This window comes from Cyprinus carpio, chromosome B14 (assembly GCF_018340385.1).
Source record: "Cyprinus carpio isolate SPL01 chromosome B14, ASM1834038v1, whole genome shotgun sequence".
In the NCBI taxonomy this organism is placed as follows: Eukaryota; Metazoa; Chordata; class Actinopteri; order Cypriniformes; family Cyprinidae; genus Cyprinus; species Cyprinus carpio.
In genome coordinates, this window is record NC_056610.1 from 7,264,305 (window position 1) to 7,286,921 (window position 22,617).

The window sequence follows — 22,617 nt, forward strand, 5'->3', positions numbered from 1 at the left end:
AAAAAGATAATCCGTGTAGTACCAGAAATCAGGAAATAGTTTAAATTATGTCCTACGTCGCATAGTCAGTCCACCGCAAGCACTATAATTTTCCTCGGCTCACAGTGGCTCCTAAAATGTATAGAACAATGCAGCACTGCGCATGTCACCATTTAGGGCAGGACATAATCTCTCCATCATATCACAGTGCAATACTGACACCGAGCGGTCTACTGTTCATTTCAAACAACCAATCTCTAAAATATTATAAATGATTCTAAAGGATTTAGCAACTCTGTATCGTGCACGGTAAAGTGTTACATCCCCTGTCGAACCCATTACAAAAATGAAAATACCATTAAAAATGTAAGTCACTATAAATGAAAATATAGAAATTTAAACAGATAATGGACATAAATCCATTCAAAGTACTTAAATAGAAAAGACAAAATGCGTTATTGCTTAAGAATGCACATTAAATACATTTTCAGGAAAAAAAAGGTACAAAAGTTGTCACCGGGCCTTTTCAAAAGGCACAACTTTGTACCTAAACAGTCCATATTGGTACCTTAAAGGTACATTTTAGTACCTAGAGTGCACATATTAGTACCTAAAAGGTACAAAAGTGTACCTTTTGAAAAGGTACTGCCTCAGTGACAGCTTTTGTACCTTTTTTTTCTGAGAGTGTAAGCTAAAGTAAACAGTATTAAATACACATTTGGAAAAAAAAATAGCAATTATAGGACTTAAGTTTACATGGTTTCAGAAACTTTCGACCACTGACCGTGTTTTTTAATGAAAAAAAAAAAGAATGAAAAAAGGGAATTTCAGCACCAACGCAATGAACAGCTCCATGCGATCCGCGGTTTCTTACAACACGATCAGACAATACAAGCTGTCAAAGTAGGACACTGAAAAGGATTTTTGTGCTGTATAATCATAACTACTTTAAGGCATAACATTTTGCATGAATAACTATTAGGTTTAACAATATCAAAGCAAAACAGTAGCTGTAGTCTAATTAGAATGAATCTGTTATTCTTACCTCTCCAGAATCTCTCCTCCTGCGATCTGGGATCACTAGAGTATTTCCATTACTGCCCGGGACTATAGTAGAGCCGATACTCATTCTGGGTCCAACTAACATGTACCGTTTGTCTCCAGATCTGTACTGGATGCTGTGACACAGAGTCCCGTCGTAATTTGTATCCTGTAAATATTTGGACGAATAGTCTGTCGATTTAGAGCACTGCATTACAATCAACACAATGATGCTGAGAACAAAAAGCACTGAAACCGAGCCCAAAGTGATGATCAAATAAAATGTGACGTTGTTTTCCTCTTCGTCTTTTACAGTGTTTTTCACATCAGAAGCTGCAAAAGCCTCTTTGGGCTCCACAACTTTGACAATCACAGTCGCCGTTGCTGATAGAGAAACGTTCCCATTGTCTTTGACCAGTATGATCAGTTTATGCAAGGCCTCGTCTGTTTCTGTGAATGAACGAAGGGTCCTTATCTGTCCTGTGTAGCGGTCCAAACCAAAGAGACTGTGGTCACTAACTTCCTGCAGTGAAAATAATAACCAGCCGTTGTATCCTATATCTGCGTCATATGCTCTGACTTTAGTCACCAAATGACCTGCGTTCACGTTACGGGGAATCTCTTCCACACCCTCAGCAGAACCGTTAGCGCTGACTGGATGTAAGATCACTGGAACGTTGTCGTTCTGATCTAGAATAAACACGTTCACTGTCACGTTACTGCTCAGAGACGGAGTTCCAGAGTCTGTAGCGAGAACATGGAACTGGAACGTTTTAGCAGTTTCAAAGTCAAAACTTCTTAACGAATAAACAATGCCTGTCTCGGAATTTACGTTTAAGAAAGATGTCAAATCATTATGTGTTCCACCTCCCCTAATTATGTGATAAGATATCACAGCATTTTCAGCTGTGTCTCGATCAGAGGCGCTTACCGAAATGATGGACGAACCGGCTGCATTATTTTCCATTAAATATAGATTTAGAGGATTTATTAAAAAATCCGGCACATTATCATTCACATCAGATATTTGAACGTTTAGAGTGGTTGATGCAGTCAAAGACGGCTGTCCTAAATCAGAGGCAGTTATTATAATGTCATACTGTGAAATCATCTCTCTATCTAAACGATCTTTTGTCACTAAAGAGTACATATTGTCTTTGAAGGTAGGCTTTAGTTCAAAGGGAATATTTTTGTTTAACTGACAAATCACTTTACCATTGATTCCTGCGTCTTTATCAGTCACACTGATGAGAGAAATTACAGTTCCAGGTTTAGAATCTTCAGGGATGTTCTTTGAAAGTGATGTAATCTCAATCTCAGGCCGGTTGTCATTCACATCAATAATCTTAATTACAACTCTACAGTTTGCAGATAGTGGTGGATGTCCTTTATCTGATGCCTGAATATCCAGTTTATAAACTTCTGTTTCTTCAAAGTCAACTTTCCCCTTTACACGTATTTCACCTGTAACCTGATCGAGCTCAAAAACCTCATGCACCTTGCCGTTTAACGTTGCAAAGCTGTATTCGATTTCACTGTTCGGACCATCATCTATATCAGTTGCATTTACTCGAACAACCACAGTGCCAACAGCAGAGTTTTCCTGTAATGTCACAGAATATGTCTCTCGACTAAATACAGGGCGATTATCATTTATATCTAGAATGTTAATTGTAATGTTAAGAGTACCAGATCTCGGAGGATTTCCCCCGTCAACTGCTGTTAAAATCAGCTTGTATGTAGTTGTAATCTCCCTATCAACGGCCTTCTTAAGGACTAAAAAAGGCTTTTTATCTTCATCATTCTCTCTAACTCGAATTTCAAAATGATCATTAGGACTTAACTTATAGGACCGGACTGAATTCGTTCCAGAATCTGGATCTTTGGCAGCCTGTAACTGATAATCAGCGCCAGGGAGCGTATACTCGGAAATTCTAAGTTGATTTTCATTTTCAGCAAAGCTAGGAGAATGATCATTTATATCTGTTATTTCCACTTCTATATAATGGATCTCGAGAGGGTTTTCAATAACGGTTTTTAAATTTACCATGCAAACACCACTGCCAGCACATAAAGACTCTCTGTCGATTTTCTTATGAACGTACAAAACGCCATTTTCCTGACTGATCTGAAAAAGCTCCTCCTTAGATCCAGAAACGATTCGAAAATGCCTGTCCACCAAACTACTTACTTCAAGACCTAAATCCTTAGCAATATTTCCCACAACGGTCCCTTCTTTCACTTCTTCTGGAATCGAATATCTTATCTGAGCTGAAACTTGCTGTCCGATGCCAAGAAGAAAAGAAATACACAAAGCAATCCAGTAGTACTCCCATCTGTGCCTTTGTCCTCCAGCTTCCATCACGCGCGATTAGCAAACGGTTTATCTGGGATCAAATGTATATATCCTTGAGTATTAGAGGCCGCAGAAGGATATTTTTAGCAAGTACATAGCAAGAATATAACCAGGCCTAAATATGAAATCGTGTTTTTAGGTACCTTCAGTGCAGCGTATTGTCCATGCATCCCGAGCCTTTCCAGTGTGTGTGAAAAAGCAATACAGCACTATTCGCGTCATCATCAGGACAGGACTCAATGTTCTGGACAAATGCTGGAGCAACACCGACACCAAGTGGTTTGAAAACGTAAACGTAAACATAAAAGAGCTATATTTAAGTTTACATCCATCCAGTATTTTTGAGGACTAACATGGGTGTTTTTAAAATATTTTCCAGAACATACCAAAAAAAAAAAAAAAGAAAAAGGCACAAACAAATTTATGTTTGCATTGGGTGCTTTTCAGAACCCAGAACAGCGGACAACTCCCCTGCAAGCTATTGTGATTTTGCAAAGTAACACATGTTCCTGAATCAACATTATTGGCCATCAGTGGGAAATGACAGCCGATTAACAAGGGTGTAGAAGCACCTAACCCTGATTGTAAGACTAAAACAGATATTTCCTGAATAGTTATATCTCAATTCCGATTGGTTGATTGGAATGTTTTTCCAGGATGCTATTTAATGAGACTTTGTGCTATGAAATCATAATGTAAAAGAATACCTTTCTGCAATCATAACATATGAAAATAGCAAACCAACACGTTGATTGCAATTAGAATTAATCTTCTATTCTTACCTCTCCAGAATCTCTCCTCCTGCGATCTGGGATCACTAGAGTATTTCCATTACTGCCCGGGACTATAGTAGAGCCGATACTCATTCTGGGTCCAACTAACATGTACCGTTTGTCTCCAGATCTGTACTGGATGCTGTGACACAGAGTCCCGTCGTAATTTGTATCCTGTAAATACTTGGACGAATAGTCTGTCGGTTTAGAGCACTGCATTACAATCAACACGATGATGCTGATGACAAAAAGCACTGAAACCGAGCCCAAAGTGATGATCAAATAAAATGTCATGTTGTTTTCCTCCTCGTCTTTTACTGAGTTTTTAATATCAGAAGCTGCAAAAGCTTCTTTGGGCTCCACAACTTTGACAATCACAGTCGCTGTTGCTGAGAGTGAAATGTTCCCATTGTCTTTGACCAGTATGAGCAGTTTATGCAGGGCCTCGTCTGTTTCTGTGAATGAGCGAAGGGTCCTTATCTGTCCTGTGTAGCGGTCCAAACCAAAGAGACTGTGGTCACTAACTTCCTGCAGTGAAAATAATAACCAGCCGTTGTATCCTATATCTGCGTCATAGGCTCTGACTTTAGTCACCAAATGACCTGCGTTCACATTACGGGGAATCTCTTCCACACCCTCAACAGAACCGTTAGCGCTGACTGGATATAAGATAACTGGAACGTTGTCGTTCTGATCCAGAATAAACACGTTAACTGTCACGTTACTGCTCAGAGACGGAGTTCCAGAGTCTGTAGCGAGCACATGGAACTGGAACGTTTTAACACTTTCAAAGTCAAAGCTCTTTAGCGCGTGAATGACACCAGTCTCAGAATTTATATTCAAGGCAGATGCCATGTCGTTCTGTATCCCTCCACCTCTAAGGATATGATAAGTTATGGCAGCATTTTCATTAATATCTTTGTCTGAAGCACTGACAGAAAATATAGAAGCGCCTGGAGAATTGTTTTCAGTTAAATAAAGCTCTAGAGGATTTGACGAAAATTCTGGGATATTGTCGTTTACATCTGACACCTGTACAAACATAGTTTTATAAGCTGACAGAGAAGGATTGCCTAAATCTGTTGCTGTTATTTTTATATCATATTCGGAAACTAACTCTCTGTCTAAGCGTTCTTTCGTTACAAGGGAATACATGTTATCTTGAACAGAGGGTTTCAACTCAAATGGCACATTGTCAGATAGGCTGCAAACAACTTTTCCATTGATTCCAGAATCTTTATCATTTACACTAACGAGAGAAATAACCGTTCCAATTTTTGCGTCCTCCGAAACTACATTTGAAAGAGATGTTAATTGTATTTCTGGATTATTGTCATTTACATCTTCAACTTTAATTATAAGCTGACAATCGGTGTTCAAAGGAGGAAGACCCTTGTCTGAGGCCCTTATCATTAAACTGTAGATATCATTTTCTTCGAAATCAATCAAGCCTTTAACTCGTATTTCACCTGTCGCCCGATCTAATCGAAATATTTCACGTATTTTTGGTTTCGTGTTTCTGCCATATGTATATTCTACTTCACTATTTAGCCCACTATCAACATCACTTGCATTTATAATTGTCACTACAGTGTCAATAATTGCATTTTCACGCAATGTTATCGTTAAGGTATCACTACTGCATATGGGTCGGTTATCATTCACATCCAGAACAAATACAGTGATATTAAGCGTACTCGATTTTGGTGGATTTCCGCCATCTACTGCAGTTAGTAGTAACCTGTGTTTTTCAGTAATTTCCCTGTCTAATGGTTTCTGTAATATTAGGAAAGGGGTTTTATCTCCGTATACAATATCTTTAATTTCCAAATCAAAATGCGCATTCTTGCTCAGCTGGTAATGTCGAACTGAATTAGCTCCCACATCCAGATCTCGAGCAGTTTGAAGTTCAAATCGTGTTCCAGTAACAGTGTTTTCCGCAACCTCTATGTAGAAGTCTTTATCGTGGAAAGAAGGCGAGTGATCATTCACATCTGTGATTTCAATCTCCACATAATGGACCTCGAGGGGTTTTTCGACAACTATTTTTAAAGTAATCAAGCAGGCGCTATTTCCATCACACACCTCTTCTCTGTCAATGTGCTTATCCACATACAAGATGCCATTGTTCTGATTTACCTGGAAAAGAGCTTCATTTGATCCAGACACAATACGAAAACGTCTGTCCACCAATGTACTGACATCAAGACCCAAATCCTTAGCACAATTTCCGACAGCAGATCCCACTTTCACCTCTTCTGGAATAGAGTATCTTATCTGCGCTGAAACCTGCTGTCCGAGGCACACAAGCAAATAGAAACACAGAAAAATCCACCAGCGCTCCCTTCCGCGCCTTTGTCCTCTAGCTTCCATTGCGACTGTCGGCAAATGTTATTCTAATGATCAGTATATTCTGGATGATTAGATTCCATAATGTAATGTTGGATACATCATGCGAATCAAAATGGGTCCACTGTTAATACAGTTAGCACAGTCTGTTACCGTTATAATGTTCATCAGCTCCTGAATGTTTCATCATGAATGCGAGGAACAATACAGCCCGTTTCGCGTCATCATCAAGGGCAGGACTTAATCTGCTACATAAATACTAGAGCAACAGTGACATTTAGTGGTCTACAGGAAGACAAATTCTCAAAAGCTTTTCTTTAAACACGTAGAAAACCACGTAATAAATTGCATTCTGTGGCCCACTATACCTACATGCTACTTCATTCAATTAAAGTGCATAAATATCACATAAAACAACTCGTGCAGACGCGTGTAAGAGCACAGTAAAGTCGTCTTTAATTCACAATAAATCCAGTCCATTCTAAGGGAACCGCAACTAATTTCAGCACCAGCGCAACGGACAGCTCCCGCTACGCTGTCATTACTTGGAACAACAGCAAACATTTAAACATCTGGTAAAGCAAACACATTGTACTTTTTGTAAAGCAAACAACCGTCAGAAATTATTAACTTGCGATTTAGCTCACCAGTCTTATGAGAAACATATTGTGCAGTCTGTATGTGAAGATGGAGTTAATAATTACATACAAAGAAAAAAAAATCGACATTCTTACCTCTCCAGAACATCTTCTCCTGCGATCTGGGATCACTAGAGTATTTCCATTACTGCCAGGAACAATAGTAGAGCCGATACTCATTCTGGGTCCAACTAACATGTATCGTTTGTCTCCAGATCTGTAATGGATGCTGTGACACAGAGTTCCGTCGTAATTTGTATCCTGTAAATACTTGGACGAATAGTCTGTCGACTTAGAGCACTGCATTACAATCAACACGACGATGCTGATGACAAAAAGCACTGAAACCGAGCCCAAAGTGATCATCAAATAAAATGTCACATTATTTTCCTTATCTTCTTTTACTGCGTTTTTTACATCAGAAGCTGCAAAAGCCTCTTTGGGCTCCACAACTTTGACAATCACAGTCGCTGTTGCTGAGAGTGAAATGTTCCCATTGTCTTTGACCAGTATGATCAGTTTATGCAGGGCCTCGTCTGTTTCTGTGAATGAGCGAAGGGTTCTTATCTGTCCTGTGTAGCGGTCCAAACCAAAGAGACTGTGGTCACTAACTTCTTGCAGTGAAAATAATAACCAGCCGTTGTATCCTATATCTGCGTCATAGGCTCTGACTTTAGTCACCAAATGACCTGCGTTCACATTACGGGGAATCTCTTCCACACCCTCAGCAGAACCGTTAGCGCTGACTGGATATAAGATCACTGGAACGTTGTCGTTCTGATCCAGAATAAACACGTTCACTGTCACATTACTGCTAAGTGGTGGAGATCCTGAATCCTTTGCAAGAACTTGGAACTGAAACTTTCTAATTACTTCAAAGTCAAAGCGGTTTAAGGCGTAAATAACTCCCGTTTCAGAATTAATGTTCAAAAAAGTCGCTATGTCATTTTGTGCAGCGTCCCCTCTAATAATATAGTAAGAAATCATTGCATTTTCATTTAAATCTTTATCAAATGCGCTCACAGACATTATGGGGAAACCAGGTGCATTATTTTCTGCTAAATATAATTCAAGCGGATCTTTAGAAAATTCAGGGTGGTTATCGTTAACATCTGATACCTGAACGCTCAGAGTCTTAAAGGATGATAAAGGAGGCTGTCCTAAATCAGTGACTGTTATTGTTATGTCATAATGGGACACGAGTTCTCGATCTAATTTCCCCTTCGTTACAAGGGAATAAATATTCTCTTGAACTGATGGTTTCAGCTCAAAAGGAACATTATCAGAAACACTTGGTACTGTCTTCCCATTTAAACCAGAGTCTTGGTCACTGATGCTAATTAATGAAATTACAGTACCAGGTTTAGAATCTTCAGAAACAACACTGGAAAGAGAAGTTACGTCTATTTCAGGGGCGTTGTCATTGATGTCTATTATCTTAATAGTAACGACAGATTCAACGATCCACGGAGGCTGGCCTTTATCAGATGCCAGTACGTCTAATTTGTACACCTCCGTTTCCTCAAAGTCCAGTTCACCTTTAATATGAATTTCTCCTGTGGCACTATCCAGTTTAAAGAGATCGTAAACTTTGCGCTTCAGGTTTCTTCCAAAGGCATATTCTACAACACCATTTGAACCCTCATCCAAATCAGTTGCATTAAGTTTTATCAACACCGTTCCGAGTGCAGCATTTTCTTTTACTTCTACGGAATATGAGTCTTGACTAAACACGGGACGGTTATCATTAACATCAAGAACAGTAACAAGTATGTTAAGATTTCCTGATCGTGGTGGATTTCCACCATCGATTGCAGTTAGTATTAATTTATGCTCTGCGGCGTTTTCACGGTCAAGAGCTTTCTTTAAAACTAAAAGCGGTATTTTTTCCTCATCTCTATCCTTTGTCTCAACTTCGAAAAGCTCACTATGACTCAGTTTATACGACCGAACATTATTCACGATCGTATCAGCATCTCGTGCTGCCTGTATTTGGAAACGCGTCCCTGTGGGTGTGTGTTCTGCAATTTCAAAATGCTGCTCCTCTTCTGTAAATGTGGGTGAATTATCATTAACATCAATTATCTCCACTCCAACATAGTGTATTTCTAAAGGATCTTCGACCACCATTTTCATATTAATCAAGCATGCGCCATTTCCATCACATAGCTCCTCTCTGTCAATTTTTTTAAAGACATATAAGACGCCATTGTTTTGATTTACCTTAAAAAGAGCGTCCTTTGATCCAGAAACGATACGGAATCTCCTGTTTACTAAAGTGCTGACATCAAGGCCAAGATCCTTAGCAATATGTCCTACAATGGATCCTTCTTTCAATTCTTCTGGGATAGAATATCTTATCTGCGCTAAAACTTGCTGTCCAAAACACAGAAGCAAAGAGAAACACAAAGCAATCCACCAACACTCCCATTTGCGCCTTTGTCCTCCAGCTTCCATGATGGAGCGATTACTGTGAGACTGCCAGAAATATATCCTCGGCGATTACAAACAACAGCATGACCTACAATTTATCTGCATAATTCAATACAATTTAACTGAAAACATGCAGAGAACAGATCACATACTTAAACGCCATTTCGGATCGTACTATCCAGGATAAGGAAGACAATACATGCCTGCGCGTCATTATCCTGGGCTGGACTTAAAACTTGAAAACTAAAATTAGAGCAACACCGACACCGAGTGGAGAACTGGACCTTTCAAGTCATCTCCAGCGTTAGCGTTTACAGTATCTTTCAGTTTCCAGAACCTTAAACATTTCTTAAAATATGTTTTATGGTCAAAAAAAAAAAAACACTTTTATTAATCGGTAAAAAAATATATTTGCACACTTCATGTTGCTTCAAAAAACGAAGAAACAGACAGGTCTTGTCTCAACAACAACAAATAATAATAATAATAATAAACTATGCAAAAAAAAAAAATAAATAACTATGCAACACAGTGTGATTTTGGACACCAGGGCTTGTTTAAAATAATATAAAATACTGTTTATTCTTTAAAATAAAATGTTTTGATTTTTGTAAAATGGGGTTTATTCTTAAAAATAAAAGATTAAAATGTAGGCCACCTAAGAGTAAGCGGGGCGGGGTTTGGTGTAAATTGTGCATGTGCAACTGCACTAATCGTATGAATACGAGTGTGGTGGTACGACTGACATTAAAATACGAATGAAATGCTCAATATGCAAATGCACCGAATGAAATCCTTACAAAATTGTGCAAACTGCACTAAATAACTGACATTATATAAATGCCAATATAAATACCGAATCCTGCGATCTGGGATCACTAGAGTATTTCCATTACTGCCCGGGACTATAGTAGAGCCGATACTCATTCTGGGTCCAACTAACATGTACCGTTTGTCTCCAGACCTGTACTGGATGCTGTGACACAGAGTCCCGTCGTAATTTGTATCCTGTAAATACTTGGATGAATAGTCTGTCGATTTAGAGCACTGCATTACAATCAGCACAATGATGCTGATGACAAAAAGCACTGAAACCGAGCCCAAAGTGATGATCAAATAAAATGTCACGTTGTTTTCTTCCTCGTCTTTTACTGCGTTTTTCACATCAGAAGCTGCAAAAGCCTCTTTGGGCTCCACAACTTTGACAATCACAGTCGCTGTTGCTGAGAGAGAAACGTTCCCATTGTCTTTGACCAGTATGGTCAGTTTATGCTGGGCCTCGTCTGTTTCTGTGAATGAGCGAAGGGTCCTTATCTGTCCTGTGTAGCGGTCCAAACCAAAGAGACTGTGGTCACTAACTTCCTGTAGTGAAAATAATAACCAGCCGTTGTATCCTATATCTGCGTCATAGGCTCTGACTTTAGTCACCAAATTACCTGCGTTAACATTACGGGGAATCTCTTCCACACCCTCAGCAGAACCGTTAGCGCTGACTGGATATAAGATCACTGGAACGTTGTCGTTCTGATCCAGAATAAACACGTTCACTGTCACGTTACTGCTCTGAGACGGAGTTCCAGAGTCTGTAGCGAGTATGTGGAAGTGAAACTTTTTGACTGTTTCAAAGTCAAAACTTTTGAGAGCACTAATTAAGCCTGTTTCAGAATTAATATTCAGAAAAGATGTCATGTCACTTTGTGTCCCATTCCCTTTAATGATCTGATATGAAATCACAGAGTTTTCATTTAGGTCTTTATCAAAAGCACTCAGCGTGAGAATGGGCGCGCCTGCAGCGTTGTTTTCAATCATATATAATTCGATGGGATTTAGGCTGAATTCGGGCGGGTTATCATTAACATCTGATACTTGCACGCTCAGAGTTTTATATGAGGACAGTGGAGGCTGACCCAAGTCTCTCGCTGTTATTGTGATATCATAATGTGATACAGTTTCACGGTCCAGGTTCCCTTTAGTCACTAAGGAGTAAATGTTTTCCTGAACTGATTGTTTTAATTCAAATGGAACGTTTTCTGAGAGAGAACACACAACTTTCCCATTAACACCATTGTCTCTGTCAGTAACACTAATGAGTGAGATTACAGTACCAGGCTTGGAGTCTTCAGGCACAACATTCGATAGTGACGTCACATCAATGATCGGCTCATTATCATTTAAATCAAGTATCTTTATAATTACTCTACAGTCAGTGTTCAAAGGTGGCTGTCCGTTGTCAATTGCCTGTATGTCCAGCTTATAAACACTGTTCTTTTCAAAGTCTACCTCTCCTATAACACGGATTTCCCCAGTTAATCTATTCAGGCCAAATATATGAAATATGTTTTCGTTGTTGTCCCCTCCGAAAGTGTATGACACTTCACCATTTGGACCGTAATCAGAATCACTTGCCATAACTTTTATTACCAAAGTTCCAATTTGCACATTTTCGTGCAGAGTTGAAGAATAAACATCCTGACTAAAAAAAGGACGGTTGTCATTTACGTCAAGAACAAATACTGTTATGTTTAATGTTCCTGATCTTTGCGGATTGCCGCCATCTATTGCTGTTAATGTTAAATTGTGTTCAGCTTTGTGCTCACGGTCAAGGGGCTTTTGTAAAACCAGAAAAGGCAGCTTATCTTCTGCCCTGTCCCTTATTTCTAAATCAAAATGCTCGTTTTGACTCAATTTATACAAGCGCACAGAATTCGATCCAATATCAGGGTCACGCGCGACTTGCAGCTGAAAACGCGTTCCTTGCAGAGTGTTTTCGGATATTTCTAATCGCTTTTCTTTTTCTGTAAATGTAGGGGAGTGGTCATTTACATCAGTTATCTCAACGACAATATAATGAAGCTCAAGTGGATTTTCCGCCACTATTTTTAGGTTAATCAAGCATGCTCCAATACTTTCACATAGCGCCTCTCTGTCGATTTTTCTTTGAACATATAAAACGCCATTGTTTTGATTTACCATGAAAAGCGCTTCATCTGATCCAGAAACAATACGGAACCGTCTGTCCATCAAAGTATTGACATCAAGTCCCAAATCCTTGGCGATATTTCCTACAAGGGATCCCTCTTTTACCTCCTCTGGAACAGAGTATCTTATCTGAGCTGAAAGCTGCTGCCAAAAGCACAGCAGAAAACAGAGAACCGTCCTCCAGGACTCCCCTTTGCGCCCTTGTCCTCCAGCTTCCATTGCGAACGACAGAGAAATCCAGAAGTAAATGCAGCTACCTGATCAGATTATACATAAATATTCTTCTTAAACGAACAAACAAAGGTGACGCGCGAAAAGGTTACAAATATCCAACGTTACGCAGTTCTGTCTTTGGCCGTCTTCAAACAAAAAATAATCCTCCCTTTGGGTTGAACAAAATGTCTATTGCAAGCTAGATATGGGGGCAGGGTGAATAGATGCTTTTCCCTGTACAACAATGACACCATGAGGTTTGTTTAGAATGTCACATAAGCCGAACCGCTTTGGCTGAAATAACAAATAAACACGTATTGTCTTCTTTCATCCCGAAGACAGTCGGAACCTCTGAAATAAATATTTCCGGAATAGAGATAGAAGCAGAACATATTAAATGTATAATAATACATTAAAATAATAATAATAAACAACAGTAAGGCTAAGGTAAGGATAAAAAAAAAAATCTGGCTCAAGTTCAAAATATCCGGTTTCGCTCAATTTATAAATCAAAGAATTCATGCTGTAGACCTAATAAGGATCCTCACTTTCTTGCTTAAATGTCTTAACCTAGAAAATGTTCTGCTATTTCTATAGCAGCAAATATTTATCAGACAAAATGTATTTTATATGAATTTTCAATAACAGACTCAGACATATCAAATAAGCAACAATTCCATTTCACAACGCATACATCTATTAAAAAGACTGGGGAAAAATTTGAGAACGTCTTTTGCTGGAATATCAAGGGACTAATCTCTTATTTGTATTTATGTAAAGTAAAAGAGCAATAATATGCTAGCTCCACAAGCAAAATGGCACAATAAGTGATTTTGACTCTCAAATCTATCTTGACATCAGCCCAATATTTTATAAACAATGAAAACAGCCATGCCAAAAAATCATGAATGACAATAGTAAGGGAGAAGGAGAACGTCAAAAACGTTATATGCAAATGTTAATTAACAAGTGCAAAAATAATAAAACAGTTAGTCTTACCTCTCCAGAATCTCTCCTCCTGCGATCTGGGATCACTAGAGTGTTCCTATTACTGCCCGGGGCTATAGTAGAGCCGATACTCATTCTGGGTCCAACTAACATATACCGTTTGTCTCCAGATCTGTACTGGATGCTGTGACACAGAGTCCCGTCGTAATTTGTATCCTGTAAATACTTGGACGAATAGTCTGTCGATTTAGAGCACTGCATTATAATCAACACGATGATGCTGATGACAAAAAGCACTGAAACCGAGCCCAAAGTGATGATCAAATAAAATGTCACGTTATTTTCCTCTTCGTCTTTTACTGTGTTTTTCACATCAGAAGCTGCAAAAGCCTCTTTGGGCTCCACAACTTTGACAATCACAGTCGCCGTTGCTGAGAGAGAAACGTTCCCATTGTCTTTGACCAGTATGGTCAGTTTATGCAGGGCCTCGTCTGTTTCTGTGAATGAGCGAAGGGTCCTTATCTGTCCTGTGTAGCGGTCCAAACCAAAGAGACTGTGGTCACTAACTTCCTGCAGTGAAAATAATAACCAGCCGTTGTATCCTATATCTGCGTCATAGGCTCTGACTTTAGTCACCAAATGACCTGCGTTAACATTACGGGGAATCTCTTTCACACCCTCAGCAGAACCGTTAGCGCTGACTGGATATAAGATCACTGGAACGTTGTCGTTCTGATCCAGAATAAACACGTTCACTGTCACGTTACTGCTCAGAGACGGAGTTCCAGAGTCTGTAGCGAGAACATGGAACTGGAACGTTTTAGTAGTTTCAAAGTCGAAGCTTTTCAGCGCATGTATATGTCCGTTGTCTGAATTTACATTGAGGAAAGACGCCATATGACTTTTTGCTCCATCTTCCCTAATTATTTGATACGTTATAGCAGCGTTTTCATTCAGGTCTTTATCGAATGCGCTTACAGAGTATATGGAGGCTCCTGATGGGTTATTTTCCATCAAATAAAGCTCTAACGGATTGTAAGGAAACTCTGGAGCGTTATCGTTCACGTCTGATATCTGCACTTTCAGTGTTTTGTCTGAGGAAAGAGGGGGCTGACCAAGATCTGTGGCTGTTATTGTGACAGCATATTGAGACACAAGTTCTCTATCTAATTTTGCTTTCGTCACAAGAGAGTACATATTTTCTTTAAATGACGGCTTCAATTCAAAAGGCACATTGTCAGATATGCTACAAACAACTTTGCCATTGACGCCCGAATCTTTATCAGTAATACTAACAAGTGAAATGACCGTTCCTGGTTTTGAATCTTCGGGAACTACATCAGACAGTGAGGTAACTTCTATCTCTGGTCCATTATCATTTTCGTCAATAACTTTAATGATAATTCGACAGTTGCTTGTCTTCGGTGGTTGGCCTTTATCTGATGCCATAACACCGACTCTGTAAACATTATTTTTCTCAAAATCCAAAACGCCCTTCACCCTAATCTCACCAGTCTTGTCCAAATCAAAGGTGTCATAAACATGTTTTTCGATATTCTTCACGAATGAATAAACAATTTCTCCATTCTGACCTTCATCTAAATCAGTGGCATTCAATTTAATGACAAGTGTACCAACAGGAGCGTTTTCTGGTAATGTGACTGAATAAAGCTCTTGACTGAATTTTGGCCTGTTATCATTATCATCCAGCACAGTGACATTAATAATGATACTCCCTGATCGTGGTGGATTCCCACCGTCAACAGCAGTCAGTGTTAGACTGTGACTGACCTGATGCTCCCTGTCAAGCAATTTACGTAACTTCAAGACGGGGACCTTTTTCTCTCCCCCATTTTCGCGAAGCTCAAGTTCAAAATATTCGGTTTGGCTCAGTTTATAAAAACGAACCGAATTTATGCCTGAATCAGGGTCCTTTGCTTCCTGCAATTGAAAGTCCTCACCCGGTAGGGTTGATTCTGCTATTTCTAACAGGACGTCTTTATAAGCAAAATTGGGTGCATGGTCATTTACATCGACAATTTCTACTTCTACATAATGAATTTCAAGAGGATTTTCAACAACAGTTTTCAGACTTATCAAACAAGCAACATTTTCATCGCACAGCGCCTCTCTGTCGATATGCTTTTCCACATACAAGATGCCATTGTTCTGATTTACCTGAAAAAGGCCGTCATTTGATCCAGAAACAATACGAAAACGTTTGTCCACCAAAGTACTGACATCAAGACCCAAATCCTTTGCAATATTTCCCACAACATATCCTTCTTTTACCTCCTCTGGAACAGTGTATTTTATCTGCCCTGAAACCTGCTGTCCGTAGCACTGCAAGTAGAAACATAGAGAAATCCACCAGTATTCCCATCTGCGCCTTTGTTCTCCAGCATCCATGCTAAAATCCGTCGTCTGAGGAGCAAGTTTAAACTGATTCTCCTTGCGGCTACCGCATGAATTTATTCAAATGATTCGAGGACGAACATAAGGACATATTTCGCTCAAATCACGGAACTAATCTCTTGTATATGCTCCGACTGAAAAAGCAGTGCGCTCTAGCCTGGGTTAGCATGATGCAAACCAGATAACTGCCCCATAAACCGTTTTCTTGTGTAATACTGACACCATGAGGTCCACTACAACATGTCAATATTTTAAATATGTTTCTATGCACTTAAGATAAAGCATACCGAGAGCAAATATTCGACCCATATGGCAGATATGACAAGTTAAAATATTATTTTTTGTTCTTTGGATTTAGGATAAAGAGTGCAGATATTAGATATTTGTGGCAGATACGTAATACGATTTGCCTAGACCCCAGTGACGGGTAGGTTTAGGGGCGGGGTTTGGTGTAGGTAATTCGTACAAATTCATAACGAATGTGCAACTCGTAAAATACGTACGATTTGGCAAAAATCGTATGAATTTGTACGAGTGTGGTCGTACGTATTCGTACGAATTAGCCACCTCGTAAAATATGTACGAATTGCCGTGAGATCGGGCTGGATATGACTGTATTAAATAAACATTAATATATAGCACATATGCATGTTTGATGTTTAGCTACAAAATAACCATAAACCGTAAAACCTTACAATCCAAAATGTCACAGCACATTTCAGTACCACTGACATAGACAGTTCCGCGCAAAAAAGTAGCTTGCATCAACTCCTATTATTACTAATTCTAAATAAAACCTTACAATCCATATATATACATTTATTTTCATTTGTTGTTGTTGTTGTACTGCTATGAATTCATGAACTAATTCATTTTGTCACCTATAATAGTAGGATAATAAGAAAAAGGTTTGATACGTTTTTTTTTTTTTTTTTTTTCATAAAAAAATTAAAACGGTGTGCAAAATAAATTAGTTCAAGAAATGCACGGTCCTGAGCCGTAAATAGATCAAGAAATACGCGGTCCCGAGCCGTAAATAACTGTATTTTTCTATTAGAACAAATTAGGCAAATGATGATAATACCGTATAATGTAATGCATGTATCCCTACGAGAGCGTTTGTCACCAGAGCCTCACGCATGAATGTCGCAGAGAGGCGGTAAATAAACAGGGTAAAACTTACAAAGCAATATATATATATATATATAATAAAAACAGAGATTAGCTCTCCAGCACCTCTACACTGTTTATCAAATTCAACCCTCTAATGTAAAGAAATCGCCAGCACGTAAATATTTCCAGTTATCCTGGGTCCAGTTAACATATAGGATAATGTCTAATGTTTGATGTGACACATAGTCCTATACGCATTCAAAAAGAGCATTATAATTTTCTTAATACAGCATTAATGATTAGAAGAGAAAATAGTTTATTCGTCTACATAGATTCGTACAGCAAAACACAACACCTGTCACAAATCTACCTTAGAACCAGCCCAAACAACATCATATACAAAAGACAGTTTAAAATCAAACAGTGCAAAAAAAATAAGTCATTCCTTACCTCTCCAGAATCTCTCCTCCAGCGATCTGGTATCACTAGAGTATTTCCATTACTGCCCGGGACAATAGTAGAGCCGATACTCATTCTTGGCCCAACTAACATGTACCGTTTGTCTCCAGATCTGTACTGGATGCTGTGACACAGAGTCCCGTCGTAATTTGTATCCTGTAAATACTTGGACGAATAGTCTGTCGATTTAGAGCACTGCATTATAATCAACACGATGATGCTGATGACAAAAAGCACCGAAACCGAGCCCAAAGTAATGAACAAATAAAATGTCACGTTGTTTTCCTCCTCGTCTTTCACTGCGTTTTTCACATCAGAAGCTGCAAAAGCCTCTTTGGGCTCCACAAATTTGACAATCACAGTCGCTGTTGCTGAGAGAGAAACGTTCCCATTGTCTTTGACCAGTATGAGCAGTTTATGCAGGGCCTCGTCTGTTTCTGTGAATGAGCGAAGGGTCCTTATCTGTCCTGTGTAGCGGTCCAAACCAAATAGACTGTGGTCACTAACTTCCTGCAGTGAAAATAATAACCAGCCGTTGTACCCTATATCTGCGTCATAGGCTCTGACTTTAGTCACCAAATGGCCTGCGTTCACATTACGGGGAATCTCTTCCACACCCTCAGCAGAAAAACCGTTAGCGCTGACTGGATATAAGATCACTGGAACGTTGTCGTTCTGATCCAGAATAAACACGTTCACTGTCACGTTACTGCTCAGAGACGGAGTTCCAGAGTCTTTGGCCACAACAAAGAATTTAAATGTTTTTAAAGACTCAAAATCAAAGCTCTTCAATGAGTAAACGGTACCATTCGCCTCATTAATACTCAGGAAAGATGTCATTGTTTGGTCTGAATTTATTCGATCAATTGAATACGATACACGTGCGTTTTCACCCTCATCTATATCAGATGCATTTAACGAGAAGACAGCAATTCCTGGTTTGTTGTTTTCAACCACGTAGAATGTATATGGGTTTTGAGCAAATGTGGGGCTGTTGTCGTTAACATCAGTTACATCGACGTGAATGGATCTTGTTGATGTTAACGACGGAGTTCCTAAATCTTTGGCTGTTATAGATATCATAAGACGATTTCGATTCTTTGTCAATGTATTCTTTAGTTACCAAAGAATAAAAGTTTCCATCAGGCGACGGCTTGAGGTCAAAAGGTATATCCTTAGGCAGAGCGCAAACTATCTTTCCGTTCATACCTGAATCCAGGTCTGTAACCCCCATCAAAGCTACGACAGTCCCAGGAGGCGCATCCTCGGGAATGTGGCTGGATACTGAAGTGACGTCAATCTCAGGCCGGTTGTCGTTGACATCCTCAACATTTACAACCACATTACAGTGTGTAGACAAAGACACGGCTCCCCTATCCGCAGCCAGTATCTTTAGTTCATAAACCTGCCTTTCCTCAAAATTTAGCCCACCTTTTATCTTTAATTCCCCCGTCAAACTATCTAAATCAAAAACCTCAGATGCTCCGTTCCTGAACTTGTTCCGTAAAGAGTATTCAATATCTCCGTTTAGTCCTTCATCTGAATCTGAAGCATGAACGCGGAGCAGAAATGTACCTTCGGGGGCATTTTCTTTCACAGTCACTGTGTATTTTTGTTTATCACAGACGGGAGTATTATCATTAACATCTGACACAATAATTGTAACATTCACAGTAGCTGATTTCTGTGGCTTGCCACCGTCTGTCGCAGTTAAAATTAGATTATGCCTTGCGCTTTTCTCTCTGTCAAGAGGTTTTTGTAAAATGAGAACAGGAATCTTACCTTCGTCTCCCATGTCTTCCGTTTCTAAACGAAATAAAGTTTTGGCTCAGTTTATATGATTGCAAGTTGTTTGAGCCTATATCCGGGTCGTGCGCTGTTTCTAACTGAAATCGTGCCCCTATCATTGCAGATTCAAGTATTTCCAATTTATAGTTTTCGTCCAGAAAGCTCGGTGGATTATCATTGACATCGATAATGTCCACTGATATCTGGTGCATTTCGAGTGGATTTTCTATCACTGCTTTGAGATGAATGAGACAGGGGTTGGTTTTAGCGCACAGTTCTTCTCTGTCTATCCTCTGGTTCACAAACAAAATGCTGTCTTTATGATTTACCCGAAATAGCTCTTGCTTTGTCCCAGCAACGATACGCAAATTCCTGTTTTCCAGTAAAGCCGGATCAAATCCTAAATCCTTTGCAATGTTCCCCACAGTGACTCCAGTTTTTGATTCTTCTTGAAGGGAATAGTTTATCTGGGCAGCATTTCTTCCGGAATTGAACAGCAGACACATCAGATAAAAAATCTTGCTCATCCATATTATTTGATTTTCGCTCGCCATGCTTTCTCTGAACGCCGTTAAAATAGTTTTGGCGAATGCGGTCAACTCATTTATGCTATTGCAAATTACAAATTAATAGACAGATCTAAAATCCTCCTGGTTGTTCATTGTTCAAAGCCAAAGCGACGTCTGACAAGACAGCCCACAAAATAAATCTGCTGAACACGACTGTCAGAGATGATTGGTATTGTAGCGCCACTCACAGCGATTTTGTAGAACTACATAATTTCCTTCACAGTGCATCTTATAGTGATGTTATTGTGGACCAAAAATGAAAAATTATGATTATGATTATGATTATTATAAATAAAATTATACAAGTTACACATTATACAGTTTATAATTATAAAATTGAGGAATCAAATGCACTACTACAATAAAAGAGAACGGAATATCTCATTAGATTAAAAATAAATAAATAAATAAACTTTTTAAAAATATATTTTCTTGAAATACGCATTTAAATAATGATTTATCATGTTTTAAGAGAATAAATGAGCTACAATTTATAAGAAGGCAGTGGTCTGGTGTCTAACTGCATGGTGAGCAGTGACACCTTGTGGTTCAGTTACAAAAATCACGTGACAAACTCGGCCCCACCCTCCTCTTTTGTTCTGCTCTCCCTCCCACCACAGCTGCTTACGTATGAGCTTTCCCATATCTGCACAAACCTCATACCAGACAAAAGACACCAGGGGGCAGAGCGAAGTGAATCACATCTCAGGCTCCTTTTTTTTTTTATTTTTTTTTATTTTTATTTTTTTTTTTACGGACGTGCTTTGTGGTAGTAGAGATCAAATATACACATCAATCACACGTGTTCTCATATCATATAAAGGCGGTCATAGGTTTTTATACATTTCTGTGTTTGCAGTGTGTGTGTTTGACATAGACTGCCCGGATCTGGCGAGTTGAGCCTTTTGTCTGTGCATCAAATTACAGGCTGCAGCATCATGCACCCCCTCCCTCCCTGCAGTCCGTTACCGTGGCAACGGACATTTGGATAGACGGGTCGCTGTCCGTGGTGCTGAACATTGCGGTCCCCAGAGGAAAGCGTTAATGAAGGGAGGGGTTTGGGAAGACCAAAGGAAGACCAAATAAATTCATCGCTCACGAAAGAAATCTCAGTGAAAACATTGCAATTTATTTATTTATTTATTTATGGATTGAACATATTTATATATTTATTTTTTATCATTCCATATAAAATTGTTCTATCCTGTTTAACCCACGTTCCACCGTCTGTCTTTTATTCGGTCGCTATAGAGACAGGCTCCCGTTGCCTAGAAACCAGCAGTCAGCTGGATTTCTCAGATTGAGGCCTTTTTCCTCTGCAGTGTTTGGGAAAGCATGGTTGTTTTAATGGTGACACAGTTAGCTGATCTGTGGTTTAGAGAAGGCCTAACAAGAGGAATCTTTGTGTGTGTGGACCTTTATGATAAAATGCTGAGGACAAATGTGTATGACAAATGAAAAGTGTGTGTGTGTGTGTGTGTGTGTGTGTGTCTGCTGCAGCAGTTTTTAATAGTGCTGCAGTCTCTCTCTGTGCTGTAAGGCAGGAGGAGAGAAATCTGGGTCAGGAGGAAAAGAGAAGCAAAGAGCAGTTACTTTTTTTTTTTTTTTTTGTTTTGAATCACATAACTGGAATAGGGCAGTGAGGTAGCCAGGATAGTGGTTAATGCTTTATTATTTCTATTTAACATTTGATAGAATTAACAGAAGGAAAAAAAAAGTTTGTGATGAGAATACAAGTTTTATAGTGAAAATGCAGATATGAAATGTGGTCTGCCTGATTTTCTTCAATGCATTACATCATCTGCAGTGATGACCTCATCTTTACCCACCCGAACAAAAGCACACTCACCTACCACCCCACACAGATGAGAATCATGCAAAAAAGATTAATATAGGTCACTTTGATTGTATCACTGATGATCAGAAGGTAGATACGTTATAATCAAAAACACTGTCTCTTCCCTGTTTAAAAGATAATCATAATAGTATACTGTACAAACAACATGTTTTTATTTTTACTCCAGTGCGTGCTCAATTGGGCTACAGGCTGATTGCTTCTTACATACTGAGAAGTCATTTAAAAGCTGAAATCATATTACAAGTGCAATGTCACATCACGTTATGTACTTCTGAATTACACGGAAATTACAGAAATCACATTATTTTCAATTATGTTTTTATCTATTGTAAATATGGAGTACAAATACATTATACTCATGAGCAAAGAGGGTCTGGTAGTTTCTCTGAGGCAGATCATGGATGTGTTCAGCTTTAAGTAGGCAGTTTGTCTGCTTTAGAGCACAAATACTGGTAGAAAATGAATTAGAAAAACATTTGCTTAACTGTATAAAGATTCATTGGACAGCAGGGAAATTAAAAATAAATATATGGAACTACAGGGCAGTGCTGTATATATATATGTAGGTAGGTAGGTAGGTAGTCCATTTTTATATCACAAAATTAGGCTTTTGGGTAAATGAATTCTTGCCACTTTTCTGTGCAGTGAGAGATGAGTGACCTACTTACAGCTGCTCATACTGGCAGACATATTGATCCTTAATATT

General features: G+C 39.0%; 4 protein-coding genes across 4 annotated transcripts; all 4 read right to left on the reverse strand.

The window, feature by feature from the left end:
• Positions 1 to 666: 666 nt before the first annotated feature.
• LOC109101869 (protocadherin alpha-3-like) lies at positions 667 to 3,577 on the reverse strand. The gene is made up of 2 exons (XM_042737894.1): positions 3,520 to 3,577; positions 667 to 3,407 (listed from the first exon to the last, which is right to left on the reverse strand). Exon 2 carries the CDS (start codon positions 3,380 to 3,382, stop codon positions 1,001 to 1,003), a length of 2,382 nt encoding a protein of 793 aa, XP_042593828.1. The 5' UTR covers positions 3,383 to 3,407; positions 3,520 to 3,577; the 3' UTR covers positions 667 to 1,000.
• Positions 3,578 to 3,997: 420 nt separating this feature from the next.
• LOC122139588 (protocadherin alpha-8-like) lies at positions 3,998 to 7,212 on the reverse strand. Its single transcript, XM_042737893.1, has one exon. It carries the CDS (start codon positions 6,520 to 6,522, stop codon positions 4,141 to 4,143), a length of 2,382 nt encoding a protein of 793 aa, XP_042593827.1. The 5' UTR covers positions 6,523 to 7,212; the 3' UTR covers positions 3,998 to 4,140.
• Positions 7,213 to 7,447: 235 nt separating this feature from the next.
• Positions 7,448 to 13,724, reverse strand: LOC122139561 (protocadherin beta-15-like). The gene is made up of 5 exons (XM_042737716.1): positions 10,426 to 13,724; positions 8,490 to 8,862; positions 8,256 to 8,402; positions 7,554 to 7,913; positions 7,448 to 7,477 (listed from the first exon to the last, which is right to left on the reverse strand). The coding sequence occupies exons 1-5, from the start codon at positions 12,765 to 12,767 to the stop codon at positions 7,448 to 7,450; spliced, it is 3,252 nt and encodes a 1,083-aa protein (XP_042593650.1). The 5' UTR covers positions 12,768 to 13,724.
• Positions 13,725 to 18,628: 4,904 nt separating this feature from the next.
• LOC122139595 (protocadherin gamma-A7-like) lies at positions 18,629 to 19,543 on the reverse strand. Its single transcript, XM_042737903.1, has one exon. The coding sequence runs from the start codon at positions 19,489 to 19,491 to the stop codon at positions 18,703 to 18,705; it is 789 nt and encodes a 262-aa protein (XP_042593837.1). The 5' UTR covers positions 19,492 to 19,543; the 3' UTR covers positions 18,629 to 18,702.
• Positions 19,544 to 22,617: the final 3,074 nt, after the last annotated feature.

Excerpts from the sequence above, each read along its gene's own strand:
- LOC122139588 (XM_042737893.1), bottom strand. The coding sequence starts at position 6,522 with ATGGAAGCTAGAGGACAAAGGCGCGGAAGGGAGCGCTGGTGGATTTTT.
- LOC109101869 (XM_042737894.1), bottom strand. The coding sequence starts at position 3,382 with ATGGAAGCTGGAGGACAAAGGCACAGATGGGAGTACTACTGGATTGCT.
- LOC122139561 (XM_042737716.1), bottom strand. The coding sequence starts at position 12,767 with ATGGAAGCTGGAGGACAAGGGCGCAAAGGGGAGTCCTGGAGGACGGTT. Across the intron at positions 8,403-8,489 it reads AAGATTCTAAACCTGGTACT|CTGAAACCATCAGTTCAAGA; the intron begins GTAATTTCATTA and ends GTTCCTTTTGAG. Across the intron at positions 7,478-7,553 it reads AGGCTTTTGCAGCTTCTGAT|TGCTTTTTGTCATCAGCATC; the intron begins GTAAAAAACGCA and ends GCTCGGTTTCAG.
- LOC122139595 (XM_042737903.1), bottom strand. The coding sequence starts at position 19,491 with ATGGGAGACGAAGGTAAGATTCCTGTTCTCATTTTACAAAAACCTCTT.